General features: G+C 36.8%; 2 protein-coding genes across 3 annotated transcripts in view; both read right to left on the bottom strand.

Annotated features, from left to right (window-relative positions):
- Nucleotides 1-13,971, bottom strand: part of LOC139976495 (uncharacterized) — a 49,948-nt gene extending 35,977 nt beyond the window's left edge. The window contains exons 1-2 of one of the 2 annotated variants that reach the window (XM_071985299.1): nucleotides 12,994-13,971; nucleotides 12,375-12,464 (exon numbers count right to left, since the gene is read on the bottom strand). The gene's annotated coding sequence lies outside the window, so the exon portion shown is untranslated. Of the gene's footprint in view, nucleotides 1-12,374 lie in introns of both variants that reach the window. The other variant, XR_011796187.1, reaches the window with a different exon arrangement.
- Nucleotides 1-16,980, bottom strand: part of LOC139976370 (protein ELYS-like) — a 165,745-nt gene that overhangs the window by 138,798 nt on the left and 9,967 nt on the right. The window contains exons 10-14 of the mRNA XM_071985064.1: nucleotides 16,822-16,894; nucleotides 16,086-16,241; nucleotides 15,546-15,709; nucleotides 14,735-14,837; nucleotides 14,195-14,285 (exon numbers count right to left, since the gene is read on the bottom strand). Coding sequence (XP_071841165.1) covers nucleotides 14,195-14,285; nucleotides 14,735-14,837; nucleotides 15,546-15,709; nucleotides 16,086-16,241; nucleotides 16,822-16,894 — 587 coding nt within the window. The remainder of the gene's footprint in view (nucleotides 1-14,194; nucleotides 14,286-14,734; nucleotides 14,838-15,545; nucleotides 15,710-16,085; nucleotides 16,242-16,821; nucleotides 16,895-16,980) is intronic.

The following is a 16,980-nucleotide window of genomic DNA, read 5'->3' as shown; positions in this document are numbered from 1 at the left end:
TTATAGTTTTCCATGACTGTTTGTCATATTGAAGACACAAGTATGGTAATTGCCAGTCCAAACAACCATGTTGAACAAGCAAACTTATGCTACCAACATGAACTGGGACTGGTCCTGTTGAAAGCATGTTGTTATTTTCTACATTTTTCATGCAAAGGAATCTGCTTTACAAGTGTAAAACTTTTCATATTTAACATTTGTTCCTGGTTCTACATGTATCCATTTCTTGCTTTTACGGTATATATTATGTTACACAAATACAAAAGTGGCCCATGTGACCAGAATGGGTACATCTTTGCTTTCAGACCATTCGGTAAGTTTTTCCATGTTTTATAATACAATGTCTTGAATACTTTCTTTAAACAAAATTCTGGTCTATGATTAGATTGCGTGAATTGAATTGGCTGGGTGGGGGCACCTTTTGGGGGGGTCTGAAAACCCCTTCCCGACCAGCAATTTTGTCAGATTTTCCTTTATTTTAATGTACAGACATACTAATTCCTTTCGACAAAGTTAAGTCTGTGGGCTAAGATGGGGTGAAATCAACCCGCCTTTTGGGGTGGGTGAGGGTGACATTTGTTGGGGTCTGACAACACCTCCTCGACTGGGAATTTTGTCAGTTTTACTTTTTGTAATCAGGGTTGGCATTTTCCCAGGAAACCTGTTTTTCCCACTAAGCGGTAAAAACCAGGTAAAAACCGGGAAAAACTGGTAAATACCGGTAAAAACCGCCTCCTTCTCGAAAACTAGTATTAATTGTCCGTAAAATGCAGGGTCATCAGTAGGCACAATATTGTTTCATGACAGGCATATTTTATTGAATATGGGAGTATCTTAGCTTCATTTTGAGCTATTTTATCACATTCTTATTCTACTTTTTGTGGAAAAAAGAGTAGTTTTCGTATTGCACATGTATAGTTATTCTGTCACGATCTCTTTAGCAGTATGCATTGCCTATTGCCCAAACCATTATAGGTCTACACTGGGACATTCACCCCTCCTAAATTCTTCAGGCCTATTATGTGGCATGAACAGCGGAGGATAGAACGAAGTGGCGAACCATGGCATCCAAAGCCTCAAATGGACAAGGAACCATATAATAATATAATATTATGTGCTCAGACAGTTCATTCCATTAATACAGTAGGCAACAGTTTATTGAGGTGAACTTCAATCCAGGGGGCTCAATAGAAACTGCTTTGAAACTTTGTAAGGCACATGGGCCCAATTAAAGTATTAAACGCACAATGGCCCTATGGAGCCATTCGCACAACCAAACTGTTTACCTTATGCAAACATGGTCCAATTATGATACAACTTCATGCATGAGTGATTAAACACTTTGAGGTGGACAGGTGAGGTGATACTGGGCACTTCCTGTGTATAGGCTAACTGAAGAGGTAGGAGTATCAACAACACAAGTAACTGTTCCAATTGTTACCTATTCTCAAATTAGTTGATGTCACAACAGTCACTTAGTACAGTGCCTATAAGCAATATAAGCATAGTACAGTGCCTAGTGCGAAGTGTGAACAGAGTACAATTTATCGCAGACATGAAGTGATCGTTCTTGGATGTGAATCATCATTTGGATCTGAGCGGACTAATGTGGCATGTATAATATGACGAACCATAGCCCTAGGAGGCACCAACAGTTTGATACGAGTCCATTCTCTAGATAATGGAATTATGCATCTCGATAGGAAAACAAAGTTGGTTGATTTGAGCATCCAATATATTATTTATTTGAATTATTTATAATAGTCTAATCGGTAAACTCACAAGTTATAGATCATAGCTGTTCTTTGGATGTAACCCAACCCCCTACCATAAGATGCCATTTTCTTGTAGATTCTATGCTCCTCCACAAGTTCCACATGAGTTTTTAGGAATTCTATATAATTTGAGGTTTTTCCCGGTTTTTCCCAGTTTTTCCCACTTATAGGTGGGAAAAACCTCCCGGTAAAGACCGGTAAAAAACTTGTTTTTACCGGGCGGTAAAAACCGCCCGGTAAAAACCGGCCAACCTATTTGTAATGTACATCCATACTACTACCTTTTGACAAAGTTTGGTTTTGCCAAAGTTTGGTCCATGGGCTAGATGGGGTGAAATCAACCCGACTGGGGTGACTTAGTGGGGGGTCTGACAACCCCTTCCCGACCAGGAATTTTGTCAGTTTTGCCTTTTTTGTAATGTACAGCCATACTACTTCCTTCTGACAAAGTTTGGTCCATGGGCTAGATGGGGTGAAATCAACCCGCCTTTTGGGGGGTGGGTCAGGGTAAACTTTGTGGGGGTCTGACATCACCTTCCCGACCAACAAGTTTGTCAGTTTTTCCATATTTGTAACATACTACCATGCTACTTCCTTTTGCCAAAGTTTGGTCCATGGGCTAGATGGGGTGAAATCAACCCGACTGGGGGTGACTTAGTGGGGGGTCTGACAACCCCTTCCCGACCAGGAATTTTGTCAGTTTTGCCTTTTTTGTAATGTACAACCATACTACTTCCTTCTGACAAAGTTTGGTCCATGGGCTAGATGGGGTGAATTTAACCCGCCCAGGGGGTCTTTTTCAGGGGGTCTGGGGTCCGAACCCGACCACTGGGGTTGAGCTGACAATTTTTTTGTGAATGACCTAGATGGTCTAAGTAACTTTAAGGGGTCAAACCTTCTGGGCTAAATGGGGTGAAATCATATGGGACAGGCTCTTGGCTTAACTCATACACAAGATGCAAACCAAATTTCATTACGGATGCAGTCCGTCTAGTACTTCATTTCGAGAGAAAAAAATAAAAACTACTTTCGGTCATATATAGTAGGGCGATTCCATGGTAACTCGCATTACACTTTTTGCTGTTTTTTTATAATCCAAGTGCTGTGGCTCGAATATGGGTTAGTGTAACTCCTCAATTTTCTGTGGTGTTATACCCAACATTCATAGCTACAATATGAAATCATCAAGAATTATCATTGTGTTCGCCTTAATGTATGGTGCGCTTCCAAATATCGGTAACTCGCATTACGGAAAAAGGACACCTGAAAAATTGACACCGGTACAAAATGGCACTGTGCTCAAACAAAGAATGATTTCTTCAATTGCATACATGTACAAGATATCTACCCTACTGATGTTTATAAATCAGCAGTAGAAAATATGAAACAACTTCAGATGTGGTACTGAGGGGGGGAAAGTCTGGTAACTCGCATTACGGTAACTCGCATTACACTTTTTCCAGTCATCGATTTTGCTCTTTATTCATCAAATTCTTTGAAAGAGATATGCTCCAAAGCCATTTTTGAAACTCTTGGAAACTCTTAGAAACTGTAAAACTCTTTCCAAAACTTTTAACAACATTTTGCAACAATTTGCAAAACATCCTGACAATTATATCAATAATAATCGAAGTTGATTGAACCAGAAAATCAACTGAAGAATTGTTGACTAACAAGATTGCAATACACTATTGAATTATCAATCCATATTTCCAATCAAGCTAATCCAAAATTGTTGACTTACAAGATTGCAATGTACACTCTTGAATTATCAATCCAAATTTCCAATGAAGCTAATCCAAGCAAACTGGTAGCTCTCCTCTTCCATTTTAATGTATCAAAACATCTACTGAAAGTTAAACAGGTTCACAGCTTATATAGTGAATTACAAGAAAAGTTTCTTTGGCATGTTAATTAGTGATTGGTTCTTTGGAAATTTGTATTTAGGGTTCTTAGGAAAAGCATGAAACTAATAAAACAATCCTTGTTCCTAATTCTATCAGTATAATAACATTATCAACAATAACACAATAGATGTTTCATAATGCGGTATGAGGGCAAGGTGGTAGCTATATATGGCCATTTTAGATAACCTTGAATGGATGGTGTTTTGTATCAAATTAGAATTTTGATGCAAACTTGAATTGGCCACAACTATTAGCAATCAAAGGTGTTCCCAACTTCTTTATCATCTGGCTTCGTCGATAGAAAGTTTTGTCATCCCTGGGGTTTGGCCATTTCCAGTTATCAATTCCTGTGAAATCCGGTGGCCTGCCTTATTTTGTGTAATTTGGGGATTTGAAATGCTTTGGAGTAAAGGTTGATTTTCACATTGTAGTGATAAGACACTCATATTGGGGAAAGGGGTTTGCACATCATGATATTTGGGGAACACACATTTGAATTGGTAAACCACACCAATCTATTCCAACTGACCAAGCCTCCACAATCCTGCCCCATCCCCCCCCAGCAGCCCCAATCATCCCCTATGCAAACTCCCTGTCCGTCCCATCCCCTCTGCCCACCCCACTAATTCTGAGGTGCCCACACCCTTGGCAGCATCAGCTTTCACATCAAGACTAATTTCCATCAAGATGTTAGGCACATTATAATGGTCATGATTTACAATATTTGCCCATCCTTGAACATATAGATTACTATGTGATAGGCTACAGACTAATATAACCTAAGCTCTCACAATTTGTCCTAAATATTGTACTAAGCAATTAATATCCCATGAAAATGCTAGTGTTAAAATGAAGAAAGAATAGGCTAACTTTACTCATTTGATGATGTCACAGTTGAATGCAACTTGGAAGGTCCGTGATTCCACAAAGGTCAGGTGATAAAATCATCAATGTCTGTTGAAACTGTCTTAAGGGTCACATGTGATGTAATGGAGGTTGCAGTGCATTCTGGGTACAGGAAGCAACTACTGTGCACACCTTATATAAGTATTTAGTGCGCTGTATTGTTTTGTTGATCAGTAGTACTGCAAGTGAGATTGGAATAATATGTGGTAACTCGCATTACAGCGGTAACTCGCATTACTGGTAACTCGCATTACAGTTTTCAATGGCTATTTATATCTATATACTAGGTACATTTCTAATTCTTTCAACTATTTTTATACTCTTTACTTTGACTAGAAGCATAATATGAAATGGCAGGAAATTATCTGCTCCAGTGAAAAAAAAAAGTTAAAAACTTGGTCTTTCGGTAACTCGCATTACGCTCTCAAATCAGCTACGTGTCGTTACAGCCATATATGCCTACAAACCAAAACTGTTTGGAGGAATTGTGATTAATATTTTAATATATCACTAATGGCACTACCAATACATATATAACAAATTTATTTAGGTTACTTTCAAATATGGAAATCTGAGACTTTGAAATATCCATACTATTTCCTCAAATATTCCCTCAAAAATCAACATTAGTCAGGTATTCACATTTTTTGGTAGAAGAACGTGATATAGTTGGAAAAAAAGTACATAACCCAGACCCTAAATGTGTTTATAGTATATTAGAAGCCAAAAAAGGCTGCAGAAATGATTTTGAAAATTTGGGGTCATGTCCCTGTTTTCACGGAATCGCCCAGTAACAAATTGTGACACGGTTAGACAGGCGCCTTGCGACGAATTTGCCAAGGGAGGGGCAAAGCTTGTTCCCAAACTTTCTAATTGTAGCGCCACCATAATTTAGCGCGAAGCGCAAAAGAAAATTTTGGCCAAAAATGCCCCCCAGATCGCTGGAAATGGCACTTCCAAGGCCTTGTAAGTTGCATCTAAGCATTTTCTATTTTGAAATTACTTTGATATCATAAAAAAATACAAAACATATACTTAAAAAAAACTATGCCATCAAATATTGGGGGGATATTAGATACTATATCCCCACCTAAAATATTGGGGGGACATGTCCCCCCCGTCCCCCCCCCATGATCGCCGCCCATGATTGTTAATATTAGTGTTTACAAGGGTCCAAAAATCAGGAACCGAGTACCCGAGAGCTATTACCCATCGGGTATCTGGGTATCCGGGTACCCGGGGAAAAAATTACCCTTGTGTATTGCGATTTACAAGAAACTACATATTGGGTGCTATACTAAATGAATTATATTCTCCTCTGACAATGTTTTCATGTCCAAATAGGTGTAAGATAAGGTATGAAACCTTCCTCAACAATTTCTATTTGCTTTTGTTTCTGTCATTAACTTGTTAATAAATTAACATCAGTACTAACATCGCAATGCAGCAGCTACTTATGTTTGCTCTCCCATATAAATATCCAATTTAGCTCTTAAACAGTTTTAAATACTACTATCTATTATGCAAGCCCAGGGTTTGCACAGTTAGCCACACAATTGCGTGATTCCCACAATATGATCACATTTGGAATAAACGTTTAGTTAAAAACCACTTGCAATTATTATTTTTTAGTTATCCCGTTTATACCCGTGCAAACACTATAAGGAGATATTGCCACACTGGCCAGAGTCATTAGTACATAAGATGTTTGGAGATATTGCTTTGTATTCCCTCCTAATTTCAATTTGATTGAATTGCACTATCGAGGAAAATGCATTCAGATAATGGTACTGGGGGGAAGTGGTGTTCTGGGTAGGCCTATAATTAATCCTACCCAGATGTGGCAGGGACTCTCTCTAGGAGGGCATACTGAGGGACACTTTACCATTACAGAAGGTATTGTGCCTGAGCGAAAAGAGACTCCAAAGTCTTTAAAGGAGCATTTTTGTGTTGGTTTTCAATATTTGGTACTCCTTTTTTATCCCATAACAATGTTGCTTATTAGCTTGACTTGTCCTGTTTCACGTCCAATAATATTACAACAAACATTGTCAATTTTACATTTTTTGAACTTTGACTTTGACCCAAATCACATCAAGTTTTCATATCAAATTCTTGCAATCTGTGCGATCCAATCCATTGCATGTATTGTTAGCACTTACTGTAAGGCTCAAAACCTAAGTACTTCGAACTATCATGATCGATCAACCAAAACTCATTAAAATATGTCCTCAAACTTTGCATGTTGCACTAAATAGATTAACATGTAACAAGACTCTAGTTTCTGGGTTCTTTCATTACAGCTCAAAGTCATATGGTGTTGCTTATTTGTGTTAATTAATTTTTAATAACAAATAACTAGTGCAAGGTACCCCAGGGATTCCATAGGGCTTGTAACTCAAAATGTAAATGAACTGTACAATAGAGAGGGCTATATCCAGTTGTTATGTAATCATTTTAAAGATCAATAGCACAATTACATTATGCAAGGTTTACCATTAGTATGGTGCAATTTATATCTTCTAGTTCAATATAAGGGGAGGGAGGGAGGAATACCTTAAAAAATATATGTTTAATCTATGTTGCATATTTATAGCTGATTTGGAGGTATACTGTACAGAAAGTCCAAATGTATCTCTCAACTACCTATCCTCCTTTAAAGCTAAATTTAGGTCACAATGAGGCCACATGTTCTGTGAAAAAAAAACATAATACATGCAGGGGAGGGGGGTATGCTCTGTGACAAAAAAACATAATACATGCAGGGGAGGGGGGAGGAGGATAATACATGGACAACTTTTATAAATGTTTAACATGTTGCTCTTGCAATTCAGGAGAGTACAAAAATAAAGGGTCACTGAAGGACAGTATACAGGAAAAATGAGGTAATGAGACCATAATTCCTTTATGTTAATTCTGTGACAACAGACAAAAACAGAATACTGCAGTGTTCTCTTTTTATGGTACTTTAGAATGTAGTCATGGTTGAGGATCCAGACTTGGGGAAAGACCCATTTTTTCACTTGTTCTTTTGTAAATTAATTTACTTTCTTTGTAAAGCGCTTTGAGCAGTAACTTTTGTTTACTGATTTGGCGCTATATAAGTCTCATTTATTATTATTATTACTAAAGGGGAGCTCATTAGAGCCTTAACATGAGAGCAGTGAAGGTTAATCAACAGTTGGGGTGATCAATACAAAACATGTTTGGAGATACTCTCACACTAGTGTCTCAATACATAAAATGTAAAGTGATATTGTCACACCGGCATGTGTCTCAATGAATTACTATTCATGATCACAATTTGGCCATGTTCTCAATACATGACTTGCATGAGGATATTGTACAAATTTAATGATCACACTGGCTTTTGTCTCTCTTTACTGTCAGTCTACATAACATGTGTGAAGATACCGGGACAATGAACTGTGTTCAAAACATGAATAAAAATATTGTCACACTGGCCCGTGTCAATACATTTAACTTCAGTATTGTCATTCTGGCCTTTGTCTTTAAGAATAACATGTGAGGAGATATCATCATAATGGTCATTGTCTCAATACATGGATGGAGATATTGTCACATTTGCCAATTCTCAACACTGGCATGTGTCTCAACACACTAAAATTATAATGACATTCTATTATCTCAATACACTCACATGTTTCAGAGATAAATTGTCACAATGGTTTAATTGTCTCTATACACTAACATGCATATTGATACTGTCACACTGACCAGGTGTTTGAATACAACATGTATGGAGGTATTTTAACACTGACCTGTAACTCAATGCGCGTCTCTACAATACTGTCACAATGGCCATTGTATCTAACATGTATCCATCCTTGGGTATGTTGTCACACTGAGTTTTGTCTCTAAACATAACCTGTACGGAGGTGCTGTCACACCGGCCAGTGTCTCAACACATACATAGCAGGTACAGCAATAGGACCATTATCACAAGTGTTGTTTTTTTGTTATTTCTCATTTCCTAATTTTGTTAAGGTTGCTAGCTTTGTTAAACATTTATTATTTGTCTTTCTAGTACCCTGTGTATATATGCTTAATTATACTTAACTATGTATTTGTACTTGCATGCATACACAAAATAAATCAAATCAAATCAGTGCCTTTAGGTAGAATGTAAGAAGATATTGCCACACTGGCCAGAGTCCTTAGTACATAAGATGTTTGGCGATATTGCTTTGTATTCCCTCCTAATTTCAGTTTGATTGAATTGCACTATCGAGGACAATGCATTTGGATAATGGTACTGGGGGGAAGTGGTGTTCTGGGTAGGCCTCTAATTTGTCCAACCCAGATGTGGCAGCCCTCTCTAGGAGGGCAGATTGAGGGACACTTTACCATTACAGAAGTATTGTGCCTGGAAAATTCTTGGTAATTTGACAATCAACCTCAAAACGCTGCTTTAACATATATCAGTGATGGACTTTGCTCCTTCACATGATATTTATGCAGTGTAAGAAAATGAAAAGTTGATGACCAGTGCAATGTACAAGTCCTAACAGAAATTGGAAAAGCAAATGTACTTAAATGCCTATTATTCTTAATTTTCTTGTAATGATAAAATATCTGGTAAAACTTCATTTGATTTCAAGAATTAACATGACATTTATTGGGAGGATTAACAGTAAAAGGACTGCTAAGCATTGACAAGTTATAATTAACCTTCATCTCAATTAAGTCTTAATCCATAGTAAACAAAGCAATAACGGCGGACCATTCAAGTTACTTCCTGTTTGATTCAGTCTTAGACAGCAGATTTACACCATATAGTTTAAAGTGGTCCATTGTAGCGTGAACTAATATCCCGCCACACCCACTCACCTCCTAGCTGGATCCGCCCCTGATATAGTGACAATGTTTATGCATTAAATGGAAACTTAACAATTTCAGGCATTATACTGTATGCAACTGTCATTAGACATATATCAGAGACATGTAAATCAAGTCAAGGATCCTATACAACTGATAATTTGGTGAGGAACTGAATTTAGTAAACGTACACATTAGCAAAGTGGCAGAAGATATACTTCAGTATGCTATAGGCCTCTACCAAATTTATTTCTTGCTTTCCCTATTGTTCAAGTGTTTATATTTTCAAGCACTCAAAAAAAATATGTTACAAACATTCAAATGCTAAAATCCACAAGTTATCCTAACAACTTACATTTAATGATTAGAATATCGTCATAGGTTTGCTATGGCTTGTTTTTTGCATAAAAGGCAAAAAATAACCAGTTAGCAGCTTTTAATGAAACCCTTGCATACAGTACTTGCAAATATAAAATATAGCTCAAAGCATTCCCTAAATTATCGGGGTACTTATTATGGCTAACCTCAAAGTAGAACTAAGTTAAGCTGGGAGGCACTTTATTGCAAAACACAGAATGGAATATTTTAACCATACTGAAGTACATTTAAAGCTATTTGAAAGAACAAAATGTAAAACGTGGAAAGTTTCTTATATACTTATTCAGTTAATTTTCATTTATTTGCTTTTCATTGTTTTAATTGCTATTTTTATTTATTATTATCATTTTATTTATTTATTTAATTATTTGTTATTTATTTATTACTATTTTTTTTTTTGGGGGGGGGGCAGGTTGTCTGAACCCCAAGAATCCCCTGTTTGTACAGGTATGTTATGTACTGTCTCATGTAGTATTTTGAAACAACTGAATAATAACAATGCTTAAACACTACTCCAATCCTTGAAGAAACTTTATCAATTAAGAAGGAATTGGATCAATGAATCAATTTTGTTGTTGATACTACCTTTACCAAATCCTGCACCCATAGTTCTGAAGGTTATTTTTCCATTTTGAAGAAGATTACTGATAGCTTTACAAATGATTTGTAAATTATTAACTACAGGAAAAAGTTAAAAACTCATACAGTTGTAATTCTTCCCTCTTATAAGGATAACACTATTCATACTGCTTTGCAGTTCACATAGACCCTGTATACTTTCCAACTGATTTAATCCAAAATACTGCATCCCCCCCCCCCCAAGGTCCACATCTCTGCAAATACTAAATTCAAATGATTCAATTAGCACTGGGAAATGACCAATAAACATTGCAACATCTTACATCAAGGGCCTTATAAAATCCAAAACATTCCAAAAGGGGAGGTGGACACCCTACCCCCCCCCCCTTGGACCACTCCCCCAAGTTTCCCTACCTGCAGATATTAACTTCAAATATGCAATGACATGTACTGAGAGAGAGAACCAGTAAATATTGCATCTAATTGCTACAAAAATTCCAAACATTTCTTAAAGGGGAAAGGGGGAACCCTTTGTCCACTACCCCCCCCCCTGGCCCCACTCTCAGACACCAAATTTTACTACCAACAGCTTCCCAAATGACCCACTTAAGCAACAAAGACATCTCTTCAACCCTTTCCATGTAATTTACCATGAAGGTATCCCATTTCTAGTTACTAAATCAACTGTAATTATATAATTTTTCTACAGTAGGGTGTGATTATATAACTTCTCTGTATGTGCGGATATATTATGACTTTTACCTCTCCCTGACTTCTGTAGCTCTCACCTCCCCCATTTATTTTGGTTTCTAACTAGGCCATACACAACAGTCAGTCTCATCATCTATAGCGTCCCCCCCCCCCCCACCTGGAAAAAATATGTACGCCCCAGTAGGAAAACTACATGAAAAAATTGTAAGCATTGCTTGACAGAGCTGGGAATTAAACTGATACCTCATTTTCTACTTCCCTTACCAATATTTTTAAATTCAGTTTGTCATACAATTTTGTTGCTATAAAATAATGTACAGATTTACTACATGCTAGTGAGTTCATTCTAAAATCCTGCATATTGGTGAAATGTGAAACCTATAACACCAACATCTATCTTGATCACATTTTCTATTGCATAAACATTTGTACTTTGTCAATCAATTTCAACATATCCACTCTGGGACATGTTGAAAAAGTGTAATTAAATTCTACAAGTTGCATATGAAATTGTGTGAGTAGATTAATAAATTGTAAAGGTCCATTCCCAAATGTTGTTTATGACAAATAGCACTCAGTTATTCAGCAGAATGTACTAAGACACTTTTTAATTTAAAGCTGATGTTTTGCTTTGATATGTCACAATAATAGAGCATTTTTGTGCAATTCAGAATACTCAATCTTCTAGCCTTTTTAGGTATGTTCATTTAAGCTATGCTCAATGTCATGAATGCATTTTTAATTAATTAAGTGCTGAAGTCAACTCCTCAGTGTAGTTCTCATTGGTAATGTTACCTTCTGTATTATAAACTTCTTTACACTGCCCAAAATCTTTTGCCTTCATATCAACACTAAATCAACCTAGTATTAAATCCAGCCTTTTTCCTTCACAGATTTTGTGTGACCTTGCAAACTGGAGGCAATACAGTCATATTATGAATTTTATTCAATTAGTCAATGTATAGATAAACTTAGAAATCCAAAAGTTGAAAGCTTGAAAAAACCATAGATATGGTATGTAAAGCTTTCTGAATATAGCACAATGTTACTTATGAGCAATTGTTTCAAAACCCATTTTACAAGGTGTTAAATGGTTGAGAAATGCACCTAAAATCTGAACACACAAAGTCCTTGTAACCTCCCGCAAAAGCCTTTCAAATGGTTTGACACTATACACCACTCAAATGCCACCACTCTTGGCAAAACATTTTCAGGTGAATTCATGTCCATACTACTTGATTATTTGCGCATGCATCAATAACAATTAAAGGTGACTTACCAGAGTATATCTATAGCCTATTGTGGGTAGTCAGCCATTCATAATTGATGACCAATGGAATTCTCAGTTTGTAACAAATTTCTGCCACAGCTGTGTAATACAAACAAACATTTTTCAATGCAATATCCATAACTATATTCTCAGTGATGTACATACAAAATGATATTCCAATGATGCATACAGTTTTTGTAATAATGCAAGACCCCTAAATGTTAAGTCCTTTGCCTACTGTAACAAATTACTGAAGTATTATACTAAATAAACAATAATAGTCTGCTGTTATTGGCTTGGTGATCAATGGTTTTCCCTGTTTAATGAAACATACTTGAGTTAATAAAGCAAACTATTGTTTTATGCAATATTGTGCTCTTTATTTCTTCAAACAAAATATTCAAGTTAAGTAGCCAGACATATGAAAAAGAATGGGTAATTACTTGATGAAGAGATTCTTGGCCCCACAAAATTAACCATTTGGAGGTAAGAAAATATGAATTACTTAAAATGATAAATTGATGAATCTCTGCAAATCATTGGAGCTCCCTATTAATCAAAGTGCCTACTTCGCCAAAGTGTTCAATAGGCCTTATGTATACTTAATAAAGATAAGAGGAACACTCACCATCACAGCTTCAAAATGATTCCATACTTTCTTGTATATTTTTCGTGGCAGTTCCATGCAATTAGTGTACAAATTACACTAATCTTTTCCTCAATTACCAGTGCCCGGGGTTTTCGAGTTACGATTTGTACTGAAGAACCGATGTATTTATAAATGCCTTAGTTAAAGCCTACATTCTGGAAATTTAATTGATTATATTTGCAAGCTATGTTACTAGTTACAAATAAATCATGACCAGTTGTATCATTGTTGAATGTGTATCATTCGTTTACCAACCTAAGCCAAGTGCAGACATGATGCAGGCCTACATATGGCGAGGACAAAAAAGTGCTGAAAATACCACACTAGTGTCTAGGATATACATCAAATGTAACTTGTTACAGTAATGATATTACTTCTATCTCTTTACTGCACACCAATGCCAGTTCTCACCAATTACCGATTCAGGATAAACATTTTTTCTCTGCTGTATGGATCTATCAAACAATGACTTTTGGAAAGCACTTTATATAAAGTTGCTAAAGAAGTTATAACACTTTGCGTTGTAACTTGAAATTTTACCAGATCACTCTAGGCATGGTAGAGCATAGGTGCTAAGGTTGCGGGGAGACAGGTAAGCAAGGATGCAGAGTAAATACATCCTTTTCCTTCTGTCATTATTCCAACAGCACAATTTCTACACTGCATTGAAAGCAATAGTTTGGGGCAGATTAGAACTGCACAAGACAAAATGGTGGCAGTAATTAAGAACCTGCTCAAGTTCAGTCAAGCGTGAAGGTCAATTGTATGGAGGTGTGTGAACAGTCATTAACAAAGAGGGGTTGTCAGAGAGATGTTTCAGCCTGATAGTTGCATTGAAAATGTACAGTGTCCTTACGGGGTACTGAATTTGTTCCCCGTAAGGAATGTGTACCCTGTAAGTAATGCTGAAACTCGTATAGTACCCCATAAGGTATCAAACTTGAACACACACATACGCACACATATACGGAAATACACACACATACGGAAATACACACAGGAAATACATACATACATTACTTTATTGGGCAAACATTGCATATTAACAATAATGATAACTCCGACCCAGCTCCTACAAGTATACTGATCTAACTGATTCATTGCTATGGAGCCTCAAATTCAGGGCCCTCACTAATACCACATAGGTTCCCTGTGTAGTCAGGAAAACTAGTCTACATACCTCCCTTTCTCCAATTGTAGATGCACTGAATTATGAAACCAAGTTGGTCATTCTCTAAGGCTACCGTTAAAACAGCCTCTCTCTGCTGATCCTGAAAGAAGACAACGAACAATAAAGTTTAGTGCGCACACCTTTACAATCAACTCAATGCACCAAATTTAAAAGCACTCAAGTAGAGCAGCAATTTGTTGCCAATTTATGTTAAACAAAACTGAAAAGGAAGGAAGGGAAAGGGTGAAAATATGCAAAAACAGAAGCAAAGAACTCAACCTGGAGCAGATGGTAGCAACGATCATATGCCTGATCACAACTAATGGACTAATATTGCATGTCAATGAAAGACAAAGGAATAATTTACAGTGCCTTATGTTTCTGTGTCTTCTTAGTTGAAATGTAAGTCTTCACACCGAATCAAATTATTTCAAATTTGCTGTTTTTTTTTCTTCTTGAAAGATTGAATGGGAGACTTGATCAGGTTCAGTCACTATTCACTGGCATGTCCTACAATGTGGTGTCAATATGAACTATAATACATCTCACCTGGGAGACCCTATCAGCTCCTGCTACAAGGGTAGATCTTACAGCTAGTTGAGAATCACAGCAGTGAGAATAGATACTTCCTGGATCTCTTAGAATGGTGTTTTACAATGTGGTGTCAATATGAACTATAATACATCTCACCTGGGAGACCCTATCAGCTCCTGCTACAAGGGTAGATCTTACAGCTAGTTGAGAATCACAGCAGTGAGAATAGATACTTCCTGGATCTCTTAGAATGGTGTTTTACAATGTGGTGTCAATATGAACTATAATACATCTCACCTGGGAGACCCTATCAGCTCCTGCTACAAGGGTAGATCTTACAGCTAGTTGAGAATCACAGCATTGAGAATAGATACTTCCTGGATCTCTTAGAATAGTGTCTTACAATGTAGTGTCAATATGAACTATAATACATCTCACCTGGGAGACCCTATCAGCTCCTGCTACAAGGGTAGATCTTACAGCTAGTTGAGAATCACAGCAGTGAGAATAGATACTTCCTGGATCTCTTAGAATAGTGTCTTACAATGTGGTGTCAATATGAACTATAGTACATCTCACCTGGGAGACCCTATCAGATCCTGCTACAAGGGTAGATCTTACAGCTAGTTGAGAATCACAGCATTGAGAATAGATACTTCCTGGATCTCTTAGAATAGTGTTTTACAATGTGGTGTCAATATGAACTATAATGCATCTCACCTGGGAGACCCTATCAGCTCCTGCTACAAGGGTAGATCTTACAGCTAGTTGAGAATCACAGCTGTGAGAATAGATACTTCCTGGATCTCTTAGAATAGTGTTTTACAATGTGGTGTCAATATGAACTATAATACATCTCACCTGGGAGACCCTATCAGCTCCTGCTACAAGGGTAGATCTTACAGCTAGTTGAGAATCACAGCATTGAGAATAGATACTTCCTGGATCTCTTAGAATAGTTGGGCCTTGAGAACTCATGTCAGCTAGAACCTTCAAAATATCCAAAATAAAGAAACAAGCAGGTTACAAAGACTTCATGATATCATAAATCATAATACATACAAAATAAAGAAAGATAACTAAAATTAAACATGCAGATAGAATCACAAATATAGACAGAAGAGTCTATGATAACAACATTAAGAAACATACATATTGTCAAATGCATAGAGGGTATAAACATAAGTCGACGTACATTTCATATAACCTACAGAAGCAAATAGTCTGTTACTACAGTATGAACAATATTTAATTTCTTCAAGTTGTTTAGTGTGAAGCTGTAAAGCAAGTTAAAAAGTGTGCAAAGAGTTAATGACATGAGAATGAATGGCCCTAGCATTGATCTATGTACAATTATATAGCATACCTTCCGCTGTAAGCCTAAGATGGAGGTTCTAATAATGGCCGTCTCCATCAGGCAAGAGGCTTTGAAGTTTAAAGCTGATGGCTGCTGATGGACCTCCAGAGTTGCTGTTGTGGTGCTCTGGTATCTTGATATACATTCAGGATTAATGTGTAGATTCTGAGGAGATCCAAGGTATATATGTATGGATGGAGTTGTGTAATATAAACATCCCAAAGATTTACAATCCACTGTCAGTAGTTGTATTAGACTCATCACTTAGCAATGACCACTCAGGGAAATCCTACATAAACCAGTGGATGATGTACAAATAAACAAAACAGCCCTCTAACAGGTGAACCTTTAGCAGGCTTGTGTTTTGCTTGAGTTTAACATTCTACATGAGCTTTCCCCTCTCAACAACTATCTCTACAAGGCTTCTTCATGGTGGATATATCTTACATTGGAGATCCTATCATCTGCACAACTGTTGCATAATTATAAAGGCTTTAATGAGTCCACTACACATCAATCTGGTTTTGTAGGTTAAGGCTTGCTAAATTGCTGTCTTGAGAATCATGAACAACTGAAGTTAATGGCATTAACTAATGTTAAGTTGCTTCCTACAACTTTCTCTTCACATTTAATACCTCAGCTTCCCAGTCCATTAAAGCATATCATGACAAACTTCTCTCTGTTAATTCACCATTTAACAGATTAAACATTCACAATTCAACAGATAAATCCAGATTAAACTTACCAAAAGAAAATCTGTCCCACACACATCCTGAATAGAATAAAATGCAAAATACTTGCTGTCTTGTTGGGAAAGCCTGCAAATCGGACAGAAATATATGCAAGAGCTCTCTTTTTGGTATTATTTCATTCACACTGTCAAATCTAAATCCACAACTATGCT

Source organism: Apostichopus japonicus, chromosome 11, assembly GCF_037975245.1.
Source record: "Apostichopus japonicus isolate 1M-3 chromosome 11, ASM3797524v1, whole genome shotgun sequence".
Taxonomy (NCBI): Eukaryota; Metazoa; Echinodermata; class Holothuroidea; order Aspidochirotida; family Stichopodidae; genus Apostichopus; species Apostichopus japonicus.
This window is presented reverse-complemented; position numbering and strand designations above follow the sequence as displayed.